At 41.1% G+C, this 19,517-nt stretch overlaps 1 protein-coding gene across 3 annotated transcripts in view; it reads right to left on the reverse strand.

Moving 5' to 3' along the window:
* Nucleotides 1-17,955, reverse strand: part of RB195_006594 (uncharacterized protein) — a gene marked incomplete at both ends in the record, with an annotated part of 36,933 nt that extends 18,978 nt beyond the window's left edge. For 2 of the 3 annotated variants that reach the window (XM_064179770.1, XM_064179769.1), the window contains 13 exons: nt 528-590; nt 646-740; nt 9,421-9,603; nt 9,682-9,757; nt 9,852-9,933; nt 10,493-10,578; nt 10,645-10,781; nt 10,836-11,006; nt 15,365-15,523; nt 15,577-15,709; nt 16,445-16,484; nt 16,578-16,631; nt 17,935-17,955. In XM_064179770.1, the coding sequence (XP_064036699.1) occupies nt 528-590; nt 646-740; nt 9,421-9,603; nt 9,682-9,757; nt 9,852-9,933; nt 10,493-10,578; nt 10,645-10,781; nt 10,836-11,006; nt 15,365-15,523; nt 15,577-15,709; nt 16,445-16,484; nt 16,578-16,631; nt 17,935-17,955 (1,300 nt within the window). Of the gene's footprint in view, nt 1-527; nt 591-645; nt 741-9,420; nt 9,604-9,681; nt 9,758-9,851; nt 9,934-10,492; nt 10,579-10,644; nt 10,782-10,835; nt 11,007-15,364; nt 15,524-15,576; nt 15,710-16,444; nt 16,485-16,577; nt 16,632-17,934 lie in introns of those variants that run through there. The other variant, XM_064179768.1, reaches the window with a different exon arrangement.
* Between the last annotated feature and the right edge of the window lie 1,562 nt (nt 17,956-19,517).

A 19,517-nucleotide genomic window follows, 5' to 3' on the forward strand; every position in this document is an offset into this window, starting at 1 on the left:
TATTAATACGTATCTTCAAAGATCCAAGAGGATGTTTTGGATATTATTCGGAAATTTTCTCTAAAAAGATGATGTTTACGGAAAGATCCAACCATTAAAAGACCTTAAAAATTTTTAATTCATCTTTACATCAATTATTTTAGAAGAAACTATTAGCTTCTGAAATATCAGAGGTATTAGAAAGCAACGTTTTTGTTGATAACAATCTCAGTTTTTTAAATCGAAACCACCTTAACTCTATAAATCTCGAATTGAGGTTTTGCTTAACAAACTAACTGACAAACTGGTTGACTGCGTTATTGATTGAAAATAAAAGTATACTTGATAAAAGTATTTAAAGTTTTGCTTCAATTTAACGAGAACACTTTTCGGTACCTGTAATAGAAAACCTTACATCTCATTATCACTGGATCCACCCGAAAACAAAGTTAAAAACAAGTAACATTCAGCATCTCTACACTTCCGCAGACTGACCCAGATTGAACCAGTTTAGACCATGCAAAAACCTCCGTTAGCTATTCACTCACCTCTGTAGGATTGAGGAGAAGGAAGAGTGCCTGTTCGAGGTTCTCTCGGCCGTTGATCGAGCTCTAAAATAGGCCTATTTTTGAACAATTTTTTATCACGATCAGTTCCTTTATGCACCTTCCATAGAATCAGTCGGCGGACCCCTTTGCAGTCGTTTATCAACTGGTTGCAAGTATTTCTCGTTGTTATCCGAAGTGGTTCTGGAGCCACTACTGAAGAAGTTCATTTAGGGGCTGTAGATCCTTGGTAGCAAGTTATATTTAAAGACAGGTTCTATTCCTGAAGTTTCTCTGAGTCGCATTGAGCATTTTTTTAAATAAATAAAATGTTGCAACCTGTTTGGTACCTTCTAAACAACATGCTGCGGTTAAGAGTAGCAGTGAGCTCAGGAACACAGCACAAACACATACGTACACATATATTTCATTCCTTGCTGGACAGTTATCCGTTGAAAATTAACAACGAAAAATGAAGAAAAATGAAACATTTTATTTCTTTTTTCTTCATTTTCGCAGTGATCAAATTCTACCATAAATAAATTTCTAAGTTTACAGGAAGAAAGTTAACAAAATTAAATTCAAAGGCGCAGTGAAAGCAGCGAGCGAGAGAAGTAATCTGCCTTTGATGTCGAAAAGAAGGAACGCTTCGTTATAACCGTTTTATCATGTACATAAGCAAGTAAACTTCACAAGGAAGCTGAAACGTCTCAATCCGTTGCCCTCTTCGTTACTTAAAATTCCTAACTAATAAATAGTAGTAGTGCATCTAGAAGACCTACGCAATCAAATTCACTTCAATCTATAAATTCGAGATTTTAAGAGGTCAGCAATTCCATGAAGTTCCTCAAAGCTCCACTAATAACGGGGTAACTGCACGGTTGAAAATAATCGCATAGCGGGAATCAGACGACGGATAAAGGTTTTTAAAAAATACATTTTTGTAGGATAAGATTCTGTACAAACAATGGAAAGGGCAGAAGCGTGATCATTATTGGGGCGTGACCACCTTGAGGAAAGGCTTTTGTATGCCGATGATTACCTTCGTATTAATATTAAAAATCCTGCCTTAATGGCCCGAAAATTCGGGGATCTGACAACAGAATACCGTTAGTATGAGTGGGAATTTTTCCTAACTTCACCGTCAAATTAATTTCTTTCTTTTTCTAAAGAAACTCAAGATCGCCTAGTAATTTTATCAACATTCTAAACTAAGCTGTATTCAACTGTTTGCTGTTGAAGAACTCGATGGATTTGCTTCCAAAAAAGCCGAGCTAGCCTTCCCAAATGCATAACATGACGCTAATAAGATGTTCACGGTTTTCGAATAATCATCCTATGATTCTGGACGACAACTCCGCATACGATGCTCTCATGGTACTTCTCTTGTCACCCTCATAGAGCCATGTCGGCGCTATGAGGGTGACAGAACTCCTTGTATAATCGAGATCTTCAAGGAATTTTTGGAGAGGAGAGACGGCGAAATTGGTTAACAGATTCCCAGAGGAATTTGCTTCTTCTGCGACTCTCCACCTCTATTGTCAGATTCTAATAGAAGAAAACAAAAATCTTTTCGTGTCTTTCAGATCTTTTCGTAGGATTGGAAAGAACTTTTTGATCACATCAATCCAACGAAGAAACAATAATTTTCTAAATACTTTCACAACCTTTCCGCAGCTCATTCGTAATCAACCAAAACATTCCAAAGCTGCCTTTTGAGGAAATATTAGGAACGCTAATGTTCTATTTTCAGAATTTGAAACAAAACTACGCACATCTGCTTCGTTGTCTTCAGAAGACGAGAACCAAACCATGATTTCATAATTTTAAATAACTGATAAAAAATGTACCATGCTGCGATTTTTTTTTGTGGTTATGTAATTAATTTGCTTATATTGTAACTGACAATTTATGTTCTGATAAGTCGAAAAAATTGAGTCGATGTCCTAAATCAATCACCTTTCGACTATGTTCCTGCTGAAGTTCCGAAACTATCCTCAGAAATACAATTTTAAACGTGGTTTGGCGTATTGCGTATCACGCCTTAAATGACCGCATGAGGAAATCGACCCTACGTTCCCACTGATCTTCGTTTGTCCGTGAGAAAAATTCAGCCGACGTAACGAATGGCTGCTAGCAAAGATCCTCCCCCTATCTGGGAATACATAGTGATCAGCGCAGACGCTGAGGTTCGGCTGTAGCTGCACGATCGATGGGTCGAAACCCCTGAGTGTCAACCAAACCTTTCACCACTTCGGAGTCGATAATTTGTTACAGTGGTGGCCCCCCAAGCCATGTATAGCTCCACACTCGTTCATAAACTCCTGAATTGTCCATGAAATCCTGAAGTGAAGTCGAACGAGTAGCTGCATCCACCTAAAGGCAGCGCCTAAATTTTACCCTTTTGTAGTGCCCCAGTCCGAAAACTCGTGGTTTCGACGGGGACTGGAGACAGCGCATCCGTATCTCAAGGCAGAAGAAAAGGAAAAGAAAATAGAAAACAAAGTGTTACACGATTTTTGCAACATGCGAAACAAGAGAATGAAATGAAGTGAAAGCATGTGGTATAGTCGTGTTCCCTCATTTAGGTGATTTCTTCTCGCGAAACGAGACTGTTCTCGACGGGTCCGATTCTGGCGATGGTGGTGGCTGTGGTGGCAACGACTAATGGAGCGACAACACAACGATTCCACATATTACTAGTGATAGTGTCATGCAATTACAGGCAGACAGAGACCCACATAAATAGGTACAGTGCATTTCATAGATCATGTAGACACGTTGTACTGCAGACGAAAAGTGATTCGGTAGCAAATGACTGTCGGTTTTGTACCGCTAGCGGCATTCAAGGAAGGAGGAGGAACATCACGATTTCGTGGCTATCAAGGTGAGCGCTGGTCTGCTTTTCTGACGTTGCTTTTAAATAATCTGTTTGCTAAATCATATCTTGTGGGATGACGAGGCGTTTGAGAGAGTAGATTACACGTGTCTTTGATTTTTCCAGGCTCTGAAGAAGGCGACGACGCCGAAACGTTAGCCAGAATAAATATCAATAACAATCTTGGTTTTGCTAAAGAAAGTAGTACACAATCAAACTCTACGATGCCAAGATTCAAAGAAAATCGAACTTGGAACTTATTCAAGGAAGAATTTGGAATAAATAAGAACGGAGATCGAGACGAACGCAAACAAAAAACCAAAGAGAAGCGTCTAACCACATACAGGCTTTATGGGGTTGGGATTCAAAAATGAGCCTCTTAGAACTTGTTCCTATGTTTTCGAAAGCACTAAGATAAAGCGAAAAGTCCTTGGATTCCATCTGTAAAGCCGTTACATTTTCATAGACAGTGTTCCGGTGAATGGTCCATGCAGTAATTAGCAATGAAATTACAATCATTTATCCCTTTTTTTCTAAGCAGAATTGAGTTCCCATTTTATTACGATGTGATTTTCTTTACTGGCTTTTAATGTGTTAAGACACTAAAGATTTTTTCTTAGCACCTTTCCACAATGTATTTCAATGTCTAAAGTATTTGATTCCATTCACAAAATATCGAGCTTTAAAAAGGCAATGAATGTGCTCTCAGTTTTTTTCAATAAAACCTATAAGGTTACCTCATTTGGTAAAAAGTACCCATTCTATTAGGACAACAACAGAAAAATCGGTTCAAAACTGGTTTCTGACAGATTATAACTTTTGTTTGAATTACTTAGACAAACTTCATAGTGATGTTTCATTCTGCCGTTGTAAAATTAAGCGAAATAATAGCTTCCAAAACATCACTACAGGCATGAAGAGGGCAAAAGCTTCTTTTTCGTAAGGTGTTATCGCGTGCAACAGCCAAAGTACGGCCTTAACGAGGAATACTACTGCTATTATCAATATTTTATGTTAACTATTAATATTTATATTTGCATTTATACTATTTTTGTACCTTTATTGTTCGTTTACTTACCATTATGTAGTTATTTGTTTTTTATAGTCTCGAGGGTTCAGAACCGCCCTAGTGTAAACTATGCCTTTCATTCCTCCGTGGTCGATAAATTGGTACCAGACTAACAAATATAAATATCCTCCCAGACTTGCCTGGGCCTCTCCATTACGCGGGAACTCGCGCCTTATTTAAGGCTGATATTTGATTGCGCTAGTCACCTCACATCAGGTATCTGACAGTGGCAGGATAGTCAGCTGATCCTAAGGTACGATGTTTTCTTCCACTGGTAGCTATGAGGCCCAACGGTTAACGTAGGACTTTCTTTGTTGGGCGGATAAGGCGTTTGATCGGATTAGTCACGTTCGATTTCACCCCTTTCAGGCTCTGAAGAAGGCGATATTGCCGAAACGTTAGCCACGAATAAAGGACTATAACAACCTCGTGTACGGCTCTACTAAAGAAAACAATTACTGTTATATTATGTTTAAAATTATAAATGATACTACTACATGATATGATACTCCATTATAATGCTAAAGTCACCGTCTGGACATATTTTATTTCGTTTAATTTTTTTTGTTAGATTCTACAAATAGGTGTATTATTCGATGTATTCGTGACGTAGCCTGCAAATATCACATCGAAAACACCAACATCCGGAACCAGTCTGGGAAATTATCAAACTTTTACCAGGAATAGACCTAACATGACAAGGGAACGATTTAAACCCATTCGAATGACGAGATTATTTTACTTTTTATTCTCCTAATCGCTTGTGCGGCTGCAAAGAGTTGCTTCATAGGGTAAAGTGATCAGCATAGTAGGTTAGGGAACACAAAAAATATTTCTGCTAGCCATGCGACTTTCTCAGTTGTTCTAGCAGGAGAGGTTCTCTTTAACAGATATGAGGAACCTTTAAGCGGCTGTGAATTGTTTTAATAAATTAGGCAGTTTGATAACGCATTAACTTGGTGTTAATTTAGTGTATTCTAAACGAGGGTACTCTGATCGTAGTATCGTTTCAAGAAGATTTGTAATTGAAAAAACCTTGAGAAGAAGAGAAGGAAGGAAAGAACGCACGAAGGAGAGGAAGAAAGAAGGAGAAATGGTGTTCTGCTTGCATGAGAATTCATATATAATACTTTGAAGCGAAAATTTGTCCATACAGAGAATTTCGCATCAAATAAGCAATAGTTCGAAAGTCAGTGCTTAATTAAGCATTTTCAAAGTGAAATCACCAGACAGGTTTGTATTTTCGAATAGAAGAAAAAAGAATGTAGATGAGCCACTTTATTTTCTTTTTCCATGGCAACTGACAACAGCCATATTTAGCACAGAAGAAGGAATAGGCATTAAAAAGGCACTCTTACATGATTTTGTTTGATGTGCATTGATTTTAATGAACATTTCAGGTGTAATTTCGAAAGGAATTGTTCTAAATAAGGTCCTTATCGAAATGAAGGCAACATAATGCGTTTTGTTGTCTAATTATTCGAAAATGTTGACCATTAATGAATTAATTAACTAATTAACTGAAATCGACAAGAAAATGAATTGAGCGAACTGATGCGTTTTAAATTGATTATTCCATTTAGAAATAGAACTCCTAAGTAATATCTAAACCAGAAAAGATTTGCGATTTGGAAATGCAGTATGTTCTAGCTGACAACTTGGAGAAATTTTGCTCCTGGAAACGGTTAGTAACCTTTGCAAAACATTAGGAATTCCTTCGTTTTACGAAGCTATCCTTGAAATTTTGATAAAAATAGGAACTCAGGAGAACATGCATAAGCGTAAAGAGGAATTCTGCAAAAGTGAAAATTCTGGAAATGCGTCTTAGGAATGATATTCCAAATGCCCTAGCTTTCACAACGCTCATAATTATTTTTTAGGGTTTTTGCTCGAAGCCATTCGTTGCTTCTTCGTTACAACTAAAACAATCATTCTGCTACTTTATACGTGAATTTTTTTATTTACACAAATCCACACGAAAGAGAATTGGAACAACAACAAGACGCTCTACTTTGTAATTAAGTTTTGGTGACCTGGTTTGGTAATGTTCTGCTATTTTCCTTCAGAAAACCCTCAAACCCCTCATCCACAACCTTCCGGATGGACTACCAGACACGTTAGGCCGGCTTAAGCTTAGCTTAGGCTTATTTTGCCTATGTAGAAGCCTTAGAAAAACCACGGTAGCCTTAATTCCATCCAATAGTTTTATAAATTAGATTGTTATGTATTGTATTGATCGAACTACATTCTATTCTTTCATTACGTGGAGTGCACAGTCGCTGCGTTTTCGTTGTTTTTTTTTGAAACGACAAAAATCACAGTTTATGTGCTGCACGACTAGGAATCACTGCTGGGCATCACTGGGCTCCGAAGGAAAGATAAGCGTAAAATTAGATGAGAATCAGTAACAGAACTTCAACAGCCTACGTACTGTTACAGCATAGATATTTACGGTGTAAAGCAAAATAGATATCATATTTGATTTCGCATTTTCCAGAACCTCAGAGTTAAGTTTGGGAGAAAAAAGGCTGGATGAGGTCTGAGACTGTCATTAAATAGAAATGTTATATGCCCAAAATAGGCGTTTCTCATTTCTTCTTTTAAATTCGACCGATGATTCATGAACCAGAAGAATCGATACAAATGTAATGTACAAATGAATCAGGAATCAATGAATGGCGATATTGGCACCTGAACCAAAAACTACTATTCAGACATGTTTCGTGTGTGACGTAAATAATTTGGTGATATTTCCGGACTATTTTTTTTTTACAATCTGTACACTGTACTGTAGCCGATAGAGTGGTAATATACAGCACTGATGTAATCTCCACGATCTCAGTTTTGGAATTCTAGAGTGGAAATTACGTGGAAATTTCCTAGATCGCGCCTGCATGTCACCGATCTGTGCACTTCCAGAGATCTAACGCAGTGAAAACTCACAGAAGTTTCGATAGACTATTCGAGGCAGCGTATCATGTAAATGATGTGTGGAAATCACAGGGAAACCATAGAAATTAGATTGTAGATGAGGGAAATCAACGTGGCTACGTCGTCTAATCGTAGTAAAAAAATGGCGTAGGAACGGGATTTGTTTCTACAAGTTACGTAAGAACGCATGCTTTAGTACGCATCTCTCTTCTCTTGCAGCCTAATCATTGGTTTTACTTGAATAGGCTGGTGAAGAGGCATCATCCGTCTTCGACTGCTCGCTCGTGAACGAGGCGCGTGCACAAGTGTTGTAAGGAAAGGACAGCTTCTTCCACAAAGATTTTTACTCGAACTCTACGGTCTCCTGCGGCTGTTTTCGCACTAAGTTTACGAGATACCTTGGCTTTTAAACTGTTGATCTCCAGGGTCGCGCGAGAACTGCTGAAGTGAGGGAAATGCGAAGGCTAGTTGATGGTACACCTGCTGATAAGTGTTTCCTCTAACTTAGAGATGGATAAGATGTTATTTTAGTGATTCAGAATTGGAGTGAAAAATTTCGACTTTGTTTGAATCCTGTCATAGCGATTCTTTTTATTTTGCTTCTGGGTGAAGCACAAAACCAAGATTGTGGATGACACTTTATTTCGGCTAACTTTTCGTTGTAGTCGCCCTTTTCCGAGCTAACGCTGTGCCCCGCTCCGTTAACACCATGGCAACACAACTGTTGAAGTAACATTAATAACTTTGTCATTGTCTTATCCAATTCTTACTCTATTGTCGTTGAATGGAAACTTGTTCTGTGATGAGGAACTTCGGAGGACACCTTTCATAGATCTCTGACTTTCCAGGCCCAGCAGTAGGGAGCTACGTCGAAACGTCACCCGAAATAAAATGCCGATTCTGTTTTCCAATTCTGGTTTTGTGTTCCACTTTGAGCAAAAAGAAGGAATTCAGGATTGTGTTAATTACAAAGTTGATTGTCATACTTATTAGCATTTCCACCTACGTAGGTTTCGCCCGGAAGATGCGGCGCCGCACAAGGATGGCGCGCTCCAGTCGAACTCCCTGTAGAAAATAGTGCGCCAGAACGCCTGAAGCCGTATCTTCCGGGCCGTTTTTTACGGCAATTAGGAAGAAATGGACGGAACCACCCCTTCTCCATAGTCTCCCATCCCGTATACGAATACTCCACCTGAAATCTGCACCACCTCAGATTCGTGGGGTGATGCCTTTAAATGGAAGTCGCAGATACGCAAGGAGCCAAAATCCCTCTACAACGCCCTCTATTTACTCCTACATTTGTTGAAAGTTCGCTATGGATTTTTAGATGAAACAGCGGATGCGATTTTATGGATGGATTTATGAATGGCTAATCTCGCCGCACAACAACGTCGGAAATAAAAACATAATCCCTAGCAAGTTTACACCTCTCATCAAGTACCGCTCCTACCTGCAATTGAAGACCATGATGGGCCATTTTATGCGTGAAATCCGCACAATAAGCTAGCCCACCATAGGAAGAAATAAAGTTCAAAGACTTTGATTCTAATGTCGATAGTTAACTGTCAATGGAAAATCTGGTAAATTACCGTACTGTGCAGCCACAATCGGCGCAATATGCTGGCAGCCAACCAACTGCTCCGCTCATCTATGTACAACCAGGAGCATGTTCCCCTCCTGGCGATTTCTCGTACTGCAGAAAAAGAAAAGCATGCAGAAACCCGAAAAAAAAAACAGCCCAGTAAAGCCATGCCCGAAAAAAGCTTCATTCAAACGAAATAAAAAGCACGAATAAACAAAAAAAAATTGAGCGAAAAGAGAACATGAAAAATTGGAGTATGAAGGTGCTTATTGCAAGTTCTGTGCTCTGTAAAATCTCTCGTACACGTTCTGATAGAAATAAAATTCAATCAACTCCAGCAAACTGCATCATCCTCATCATTTCGCGTTTTGGTCAGCAGGAGGTCAAATGAAATGTGGGGACGGCGATCTCACTATGACGTCGCGGTGATTCGTACCTTTTCGAGTTGGCGAACGCCAGACGACGAGTTTCGCTCAGCGGTGATCTGATCTGACCAGGTGTTGTTGGCGTGGGCGGTGCGACTTCGGTGATCGGAAGCACACCTATTCTTCCGGTAGGAGAGCTAGGAAGCGTGAATGACGGAGTGTGACGAGGTGAAGGACTCCCAATCGTTTCTCTGCTAAATATTCGGGGAAATTCATTTTCCATAACGGTTGGAATCAGAATGAAAAGTTTTTATTTTGAATTGTTCTCCCACCTTCCGTGTGTGCCTGGATTAAGCCTGCTGGGTGATGGACTCGATTCTGTTACCCTCACGTAGTTTGGCGACCCGGCTAAAGATATTTTATGTAGTGTAAGCGAAATTAATTTTGAATAGTTTTCCTGTTTACTACCGTTTATTTACTTCCGATATTTTCTAGAACTCACGAAGATTTTGATGAGGACTTCTCGGTGATGGACTGCCTCCCCAAAACTTTTGCGATGCCGCTTGTTTATTGTTATCAGCTATCTGCAACGAGGCTTACAAGCTTTCAGTTGATCGCTCGATTCAGGTACGATTCAGGTAGCGCCTTCTAATCTGAGGTACCATAATTTCTCATTGGTTTTTTCTTTAACTTTTACAAAATCAACTCAGATTTGCTCATTTCAATCACAAACGAGGGTCTGGTATGGAAAAGATGTGCTTCGATTTGCCACTTTTTAAAAGTGTATTGAACATTTCTTATTAAAAAAATAGCAGATCAAAAAAAGTTGTTGCGTTTTATGGAATCAACGTGCTCAAAAAGGAACACTGAGTTTGTCCACACATTTTAAATAACGAGTGAATGGCATGGTTAGCAGCTGCAAAATTGCTTCCATCCATAGAATCAGCAGTCGTACCGATTATTTTTCGAAAACGGAGCACAACCTTCCAAAAACGTTGTGTTTTCTTGTTTTCTTCAGGATTTTTTTTTCAAGTTCATCCATAAATCCTTCATTGGAATGTTTCTTGGACATATTTTCATCGAACGATAACAGTTGGATTGATTGCTCTGAGACGTAATTAAAGCAGTCAAAAAATCACAAACCTCTGATTCCGAGGGAACAGCTAACAAACTGGGAGTGGCGATTGTTGGTAATGTAAGATTTCGCTTTGAAACCATAGGGGTTCTCGCTTAAATTAGAAAAATTGTGTGGCACAAGCAAATTCAGCAGTAAGACCGAATCTCTCAGGTCTCACGTTGATCTGTGTCAGTGCACTTTTCCTCCTGCTTTTCCTTCTCCATTGCAGCTCTACGCATTTGTGCGAGTAGAACTTCGGATATTTCGGCAGGATCACCGCCCTCTACCCATTCTCCAGATGCTGCTTTCAGTTCTCTGTCGAAAGAGCAGAAGTATTGGCCAGAAAAAAATCTCTATCAATTCCACTACCTCTGTGCGTAGCATGACTGACAAAGCCATTTTGAACGGGCCGTTCCTCGTCGACAATCGCCGCACAAAAGACGACCACACTTCGAGCATCTCGTTCCGGCATTGAATAGGATTCCAAGCCTAGTGTGGCAATGGAAGCACACTCTGCCAGAAGGTGGTTCCGGCACAGGTCTGAAGAATGCCATACGGCATTTATGTACGTTTTCGAGTTGAAGTGAAATCAGTAGCTTTGTAACTGGTTACGAAGGTTTTGCAGCCGCGTGTTCGCTAACGCGACGCTTCTGCGGCGAAGTGGCCACCGGTGCTCTGTCTGGCCGACGCACGTGCCCGCTCCAAGACCTGGAAGTCTCCCCGGAGCACTAGCCGCCTCGCCACGGATGCTTCGCGTTGTCCTGTCTGAGCATCTCTGGCGCTCACAGTATTCTGTTTTTTTTTTTGTATAGACACGGAAAACAGTTAGTGGCTAAATCATTCTGCAATTCAGTTAACTACTTCATATTTTCGTTCTCTGCTCCTGAGAAGAAATTGAGTCCACTTAGGAGCTATAAAAAGATCGGCAATAGAGCAGGAGTCGCGATGGGGCGACGAGATGCTGCTGTTTAATCCGCATTAGTGAGCAATTAAGAGAGCTGCGCATTCTAGATCCTAAGATGAGAATCATGCAATTCAAAAAAAGTGGGACGAAACTTCCCTCTCTGAAGTCAAAAGTCTTTTAGCTATAAAAAGGATTTACTTCGACTGGAAAAAGCCTAATGTAGGACATCTCTTGGTCACTACCCTGTTTACTTCCTCGATGTTCCTTACTTTTTCCCTTTACTACTTATTCCTCAAGGCACCCATGAGGTCAACTGCAGACTAAAACTCGCGCCCCTTTACAATTATAACTGTGTGTAATCGAATGATGGGACTCCGGTCAGCTCATTCCCAGCTCCATTTGCCGGAATGTGCCATTACATATCATAAGAATAGAAAACGCAAGGACATTATGCCCAGCCATTTCCGAAAATAAAAAAGGGGAGTTGATTCCAATGAGACAAACATTCCGCAACTATAATCGCGAGGAAGTCGACCAAGGGTGATCTAAGGCAATTGGAACAGTATAGAGTTGCAGAGGAGTGTGAATTTTCTTAAGCAGTTCACCTCTCGGCCGCTTTGCCGCTATAAGGAGCCAGCGACAAAATGGAGGGAATGGAGCAAGTAAGCAATGTAGTGATCAAGAATTCCCTTACATCTTGGGAAGAGCAGGACATGCCTATTCAGAATTCAGGATTCACCTATAATGTTGAGAATGGGTACGGTGTGTGTAGCTTATATGGCCAATTCAAAATTTACAATTGCGAACGGTCCGTGAGTGGTCCTGGCAGGAATGAAGGATTCTACTTCACTATTTTGTAAATGAAGCTCAGATATCTTTGTAGTAGTCGTCTTAGTAGTAGAGGACTAACGTGCATATTTCTGGAATAGTAGCTATAGATTCAATCGAATAGTATGTAGATAAAGGATAGATAAGTTTCTGGCGTTAATCAATCCGCTTGGGATGCGCCCCAAGTTCACTTCAATTCGGAATAGTTTGAGGTCCACGAACGTGTAACTGGCCTATACAATGACTAGCGGTGGCTAGCCGATGTGTCAAGTCAGTGTTTTTATCCTCCCAGGCAAGTCTGGTACCAATTTATCGACCCCGGAGGGATGAAAGGCTTGGTGAGCACTGGGGCGGATTCGAACCTCCAATCAATCGTCTACGTTAGTAGAATATCAGATCATTACGTGAGAATATAATGCTTAGGATTGCGGTTTGCTCTGGCCTAGGATTTTGAGTTGTGATAGTCTACATGAAAACTGTCAGTAAGCTGATGGTAAGAAACAAAAAGGAACAGAACAAAAAGGAGATTGTGACAGGAATATGGACGGGTGTAGCGCACTCGGTAGGAGATCCGACTGTGACTGCGCGATAGCTGGTTTGAAACCGCCCTAGTGCCAACCAATCCTTTCATTCCTCCGGGGTCGATAAATTGATACCAGGCCTGTCTGGGAGGATGAAAGCACTAAGTTGAGACTACGGCTGGTCTCTGGAATACATTGTATGGAACAGCACGTGCTTAGGAAACCTCAACGATTCTTACTTCGAGCCAGAACTCGTTGACGCATTCTAAGCGGATTGATACGCAAGAGTTTTAGACTTTGGTAGTAGTAGCTGTACTCTAAAAGAAAATTATTAGCAGAGCGCGATACGAAACCTACATATGATGGCTAGTACTTCCCATAAATCATTCGATGCTTTGCAGAAATGACGGATGCGGATAAGGAATCACCAAGGCTAATCGGCTTTTTGCAGGATTTCTTTGGTTTGAACTATGATATTAATGTAGAATTCTTGCCCTTTTGTAAGTAAAGTTATTGATTGTGAGCAGTAGAAGCAGGATATTTTCTAGTTGTTCAAAATAATTCTTTTTTGGTAAGAAAACTTTTGGAGAGAAAGTTTGGAGATGTGGAATGTACTTCCGAACCATCTTAGAGCATTCTAACTTAAAAAAAAAAAAACTAACACAAATCACAAACTTTCGCTATCGAACTGTTTTTTTGGGGATACTGTCACTCCTAGTATAATGCACCATTACATTTCAACAGCAATAGCAATAGTCCCGAACACAAAAAAAAATAAACTGGGAATCACTGAAATTACCGATAACGAGGTTTGTGGACATTTTACATCATTAGTCCTAAATGATCCGTGAAATCACTTCTAGATGACGTTACCCTGAAAACCTAAACCTTCTCTGTGGAGAAGGTCTCTTTTTTTCTGTGATAATTGCATACAAGGAAAAGGAAGCTGAAAGCGAGCAGCAACCTTCTAGTAAAATTAGCTTTTGTAATTTCCATAAAACGTGAAGGTTCTTGCCGCTGAAGATGTGGACGTGAACTTTTAGAAATTGTTAGGACTTTTTAAATACTCCAGCAATTAAATTTAATTAGAACGCAGCGTTGTTGCGCCTGCAGCTGCAGTTCCTCAATTTAAGCGGGACACTTAGTCAATGACGACATTAATTAAAATTCAAATGTAGTGGAGTAGTTAGTGGACATGAAAAGAGCTAGCTGGCAATGTCACCGCTATTCAGCTACAGGATACTGTATCTACCAGCCTCGGGTAGGAGAAACATGGTCAATGCAATCAATAATCTAATACGGTAATTACGGTTACGAATCAGAAGTACATAAGCTGGCAATTACTACAGAACATATGTAACACGTAGCGACAGACCTCACTACACGTCGAAAATAATTCCTCCAGATGTCCCCCCCCTCCCCTTTGGATGCACTGTCGAAGACAATCCTGGAAGGCTTCAGTACCGCGCCTTAACATGTCCTGGTAGAGAATGAATGGCGCTCATTTCACAACTAATGGCAGTCTTGAGTTCGTAAATTGTATGTGAACGAATGCCAAAGAGTTCTCGGGAACAGCCACATGGTGACCACCATTGTTCTACAGCAGTGCATGCTGAGCCTGACAGAGCCAGTGTGGATAAAGACTTCCATCGCAGCAGTTACTTGATACGTTGGCATGCCACCGTGTTGGCTGGGCATGCGTTCGTAAACCTCGAACGATTCTGAAGTGAAGTGAACCCTGGCACATCCCAAGCGGATTGATTGACGCCAGACTATATTTATTCAATTTATCGCCGCGTCTGCACAGATCACTGCTTCACTTGCATACTACTAATTGCTGTCGCTGTATAGACGCGTCAGAACGACAGGAATCACGAGTGTAGTTGCGGTGCCTTTGCGTACGCGCTCGGAATGGCGCGCTGGAGGCAGCGGTTGGAACCGAGGTGGAACCGTCGCAGCGATGGGTAGTGCCAGTAAGGGTTTCACCGCGCTCCTAGCCGCTGCGCTCCACCGAAGCGTCTCGAGAGAAGCCGCGTAGGCAATTGCGTAGGTGCTTCATGTCGCTTTGTCCCAACTATAATTCAGCGATCTACGCATGCGCAACATTCGCACACGCGTTTGATCAGAGCTTCCAGCTGCAACTGGTAGATACAGTACCCTTCACCCACTGTGTCCTATTGTTAATATCTTGTGGAAAGGAGACAGAGACGATCACACGAGCAGAACCTTTGGCACGTCAAATACAGTCAACCCGAAATGTTTTGATCCATGTAAGACATTGGGTAAGTTGTCGATAGTCAAATTTAAGCAACAGCCAAGATTGTTTACAAACTTTATTACGGTTAACGTTTCGGCGTTGTCACCTTCGTCAGAGCCTCAGTAGCCGCATTGCCGTGATGTTAGCGGATATCCGCGTGGTGCAATCGCTCATCGGGTAAGTGACTACGTGGAAGGCTGTGCAATTCCCGAACCGATCGTAAGAGACCTCCTGCAGAGCAGTGCAGTGGGTGTCTGTGTTCGGAGAGTTACGGGAAAGTTCAAGCGCTGCTGTAGATCCGTTGAAAGCACAATGGAATGCACCAAAGAGGAGATGAATTTCCAACCGAATTGTACTTTCGTCTTGTGCGGTGGTTCACAAACCTTACCTAGGCAGTGCTGGTTTGTTGCTCCTCAAGGAACACACGCTCAACATACTGTCCGACGACATACTGTTCATCAATCCATACGCGGATTTCCTTCTCGCTGACATCGGTGGTGGTTGGCCTTGGTCTATTAGATGCATATCCACCATAGATTTAAGTTGTCTGCAAAGAAAATGCTCAGCAGCACTTTGGAAAACTCTGTTAATTTCGCTTACCGTACTCTAGCCTTTTCCCTCCTCTGAAATTCTAAATCGCGTTCCAGTACCGGTCGAATAATAGCCTGTTCGCGAGGGCTTAGCCCTTTCAGCTGTTCGAAGATCTCTTCGACGACCTCGACTGACATCACAGCTGAAATGTACTGAGTTTCTCGAGACGACCGAAACATTGGAGACGGGCGAACCACATATGCATGCTTTTAACACTTACAACGCATAAGAACGACATTTACAGTCTGCATTCTTATTAATTTGGCATACAGAACTACATGATTGCCACTTATAGTGAGAAGTGGAAAGGAAAAGAAACTGCTAGGGACGCACTTAGGCAGAATTCCAGCGGAAAAGTGAAATATCTTCTATGAATCCAGGTATCACAAAACTCTGAACTATCAGAGACCCAATTCACCCAACGAGGCATCTCTTTACAACTACAGGATCGTCACAGTTAAACGACCTAAAATGGGCCATTCTTGAAACTACCGATTGAGCAAATCCCTACATCTTTACGAGTAATGAAATCCATTTCACGCGGTTTTATTCCGTCGATCCTATTTTGTGGGTGTAAAGACATGCATCGTTGCGTAAATTGATGCTTCTCACTTCTGGCTTTGTAGAGGTTTTGGGGTTACGTTTCGCATTTTCTCTGCGATACCTGGAAATTACGTCCCGCACCTTGTCTTCTATTGGGAAAACCCAACATGGAAATTTCACTACTTTCGAAAACCCCGACGGAGCTTCAACGGAAACAATGACAGCATCCAGCACATTCAGAGCATTTCTAAGCTTACAATAAGATCTGTGACAGGACAAGACGTTACTTTAACGACACGGACAACACGTGCCAATCGCAACTTAATCTCCTTACATGGTGGTAGGGATTTGGATCGCTTCGACATCGTTATCTCCTATGAAAAATTAAGTTCCAAAGAGGAATGGTTAAATTATGAAGCAGAATGTGCTTGATTTCAAATGAAATATAGGAGAATTTTCAGGCTTACTTTTCGGTTTAGAAAATTATCGATTCGTTCCGGATGTCGTGAATATTCGATATTCTGAAATCAAAGATTAATCACTAATGGTACATCAAATGTCGAAGGGAAACTGTTACTATGGATGCAGTGAGCTTTTCAGCCGAAAACAGAATAGTCAGCTATGTCGGCAGAAAACAGAAACAATAGAGGATTCTAAGTGCTTCCATCGTCTTGAATGTACACGCGATCGGAAGCAAAAAAGTCCGAAGTTGCTGATCAAGAATGTAAATGGCAACCAATCGCGCCGAATGAGTCCCCAATATAAGAGGAAAGCTGCTTTTTATGTACGTGAAAGTACACTACATATTTATAATTGGAAACAATCTGGATGTCGCGTAGCCCCGTGTATACAGTAACCACAGCAATTGTTCAAAGGATAACAAAAACAAACAAATAATGAATCTGCATTTCTAAGAAAGTATCAGGTAGTAAATTCTGCAAACATTTTGTTTACGACCACGCTCTCTAAAGCTTTACTCATCAAAATACCACAAAATACCAAATAGTAACTTGAAGTTTCTAATGACCATACGATAGACACGTCGTGCTTCCTACCAAACAGTAGAACATGATTGATACGTTGACGTAACAGAATAATTCAGTTTTCACGGAATCTTTCTCGGATAAATTTTCTTGGGAGAGATGAAAAACTATTGAGAATACTTCAGATTGATCAACCCCAACCCTCTGTTCTTTATACATAAGTTCCGATTCCGATAGGGTTCCGATTCCGATCGTGGAATTTAAGTCGCGCTCGAACCTCCTCGGAAAGCCTTCACGAAGTTAAACGACAGGTTGAGTGCCTTTCTGGATAAATGGAATGAATGCGGCTGATTGCAACAGCTGAGAACGTGAGTTTGCAGCGTTGCTCAAGAACGCTCCAGATATATATCAGTTTCTTAGAAACCCCTGTAGATACCAGCTTAGAAGCAGCGTATCACCGAATTGACGAAGCGAGAAAACCTGGTAGGTAACATGGAGTTTGAGGTGTAGATTACGGATATGAGCCTGCACCCGCTCAACTCCTCCTAATCGTCGTGAAGAACAACGCGGGGGAAAGCGTTTGCTTTTACGAGGCACATGAGAACGCTCCACCCTAGTGCACGCGTCGTGTCCACGAGCGAGCGGCCAAAAATCAATGTGGTCTCCTCAGCAGCCTACTCAAGTAAAACGGATGAATAAACTGCTGAGGGGACTGGAGCGTGTACAAGGAGGCGCTAACGTATCTCGTGGGGAAAAAACTCCGATCTCACGCCTTTTTTTCAGGACGATTAAAGGGAACGCACAAATTGAGCGTTGACACGCACAAATTCGTAATCTACACCTCGGTTTCCGTGTTTTCCATCAGGTCTCCACACACCGTCAATTTCTTGATACGCTGCCTTCGATGTGATAGCTCTTTAAAGTTATTTTCCTCGAAACTACAAAAGTCCACATTACAAGGAAGGCGTGGGAAATCGGCCAAAGCTACTGTTTTGGTAAAGATAATTCTGAGGAGAAAAAAGTAGAAGCGCAGAGGAAAACATACAAAACCGAACAAAATTCCTTGGTTAGTACTTTCGAGTACCGCAAAAAACTAACAGCAGTGATTCCTGCGACGATAGTTGCAATTAAATAGAAATATTTACAGTATTCATGATATTCGTGAATGGTTAGTAATTCTTGAGACCAGAGATCATATCCGAGCAATGCGTGGCCAGCGATTGTAGCAGAGGTCCATACACTAAGTAGTGGATGCAAACGCTGCTGAGAGCACAGATGCATAATATGAGTGTAGATTTTGCACCGAGTGTGAGGTGCATTACGAAGGGACGTCTCGAGTGTACAAGGATCAGTAGTCTCCGTGATGACAGCAGATTATGAATGTGCGGCGGGATGTTGCTTGTTTCGAGGATATTCTACGATGACTGTGCGTTCCCGCCATCGTTGGCGGATTAGCGCTTAGCTTAGCAGCAAATCCCGGCCACATAGTTGTTAATCGAATGCAAAATCCAAACATGTTAGCATACAGAGCAATTCATTGTTTGAATTTGGAAAGTGCGCCGAAGCTGCAAACTTTTTGAAAAAATTCCTATAATCCCTAGTGCCCTTAGTTCAATTGCGCTAATGTCGGAATTAGACATTTCACGATTTGTGAGAACGATAGATTGCAATTTAAATTGAAATCTAGTGAACTGAGAAAAATTTTGAAGAAACTGTACCAGTAATTAGACCAGCCAGAATACAAACATGAACGTTTCCCCTGCACAGCGGAGCTTGGATCCCGCAAAAAAAAAAACAGATTTTAGGATTTTCTGAAAATCCTCGGACACCCACTTCCTCTCATCGGAGGAAGATTTGGGCGAACTGTGGTGCAGCAGTTACATTCGAGAAAGAGTTCACCCGAAATTTTAAAACATAACATATAGAGCGAAGTTAAATTAGGGAAGTTATGGAGAAATCGTCCGCATCTGCGACTACGAATTAGCCGACAGGATTTATGGATAATTGCATTCCGAGGATGTGTGCCATATAAATCCACAGCAAGCGAGGAATATGTCATACATCAAATGCATTCCTAATATAGACATCAAAAGTAGTTACTTAGTACACTAGCAGCTAACTTACTTATAGTTTATGCTGTCATGCCCAGAAAGTGCATCACTATGCGTATTACTAGTCTGTAAGTCTGTTAACAGACGAAGTTTTTCTTGTGAAACTACTGATAGAGAAAAACACGCAAGTAAAAAAATAACAAGCACTGATGTCGATGTGTGATTAACGTGATTACAATTTCTTTAAATTGAAAATGAAAGAAGAGAAAACCTGTGATTTGCAGGATCAAACTACTTCCACAATGCCTGGAGGCTGTGAAAAAGCAGGCTTCAAAACTGAAATCTGAATAACGCCGAAGATTTCACTAAAAAT

The sequence above is a fragment of the Necator americanus genome, chromosome I, assembly GCF_031761385.1.
Source record: "Necator americanus strain Aroian chromosome I, whole genome shotgun sequence".
NCBI classification, from domain to species: Eukaryota; Metazoa; Nematoda; class Chromadorea; order Rhabditida; family Ancylostomatidae; genus Necator; species Necator americanus.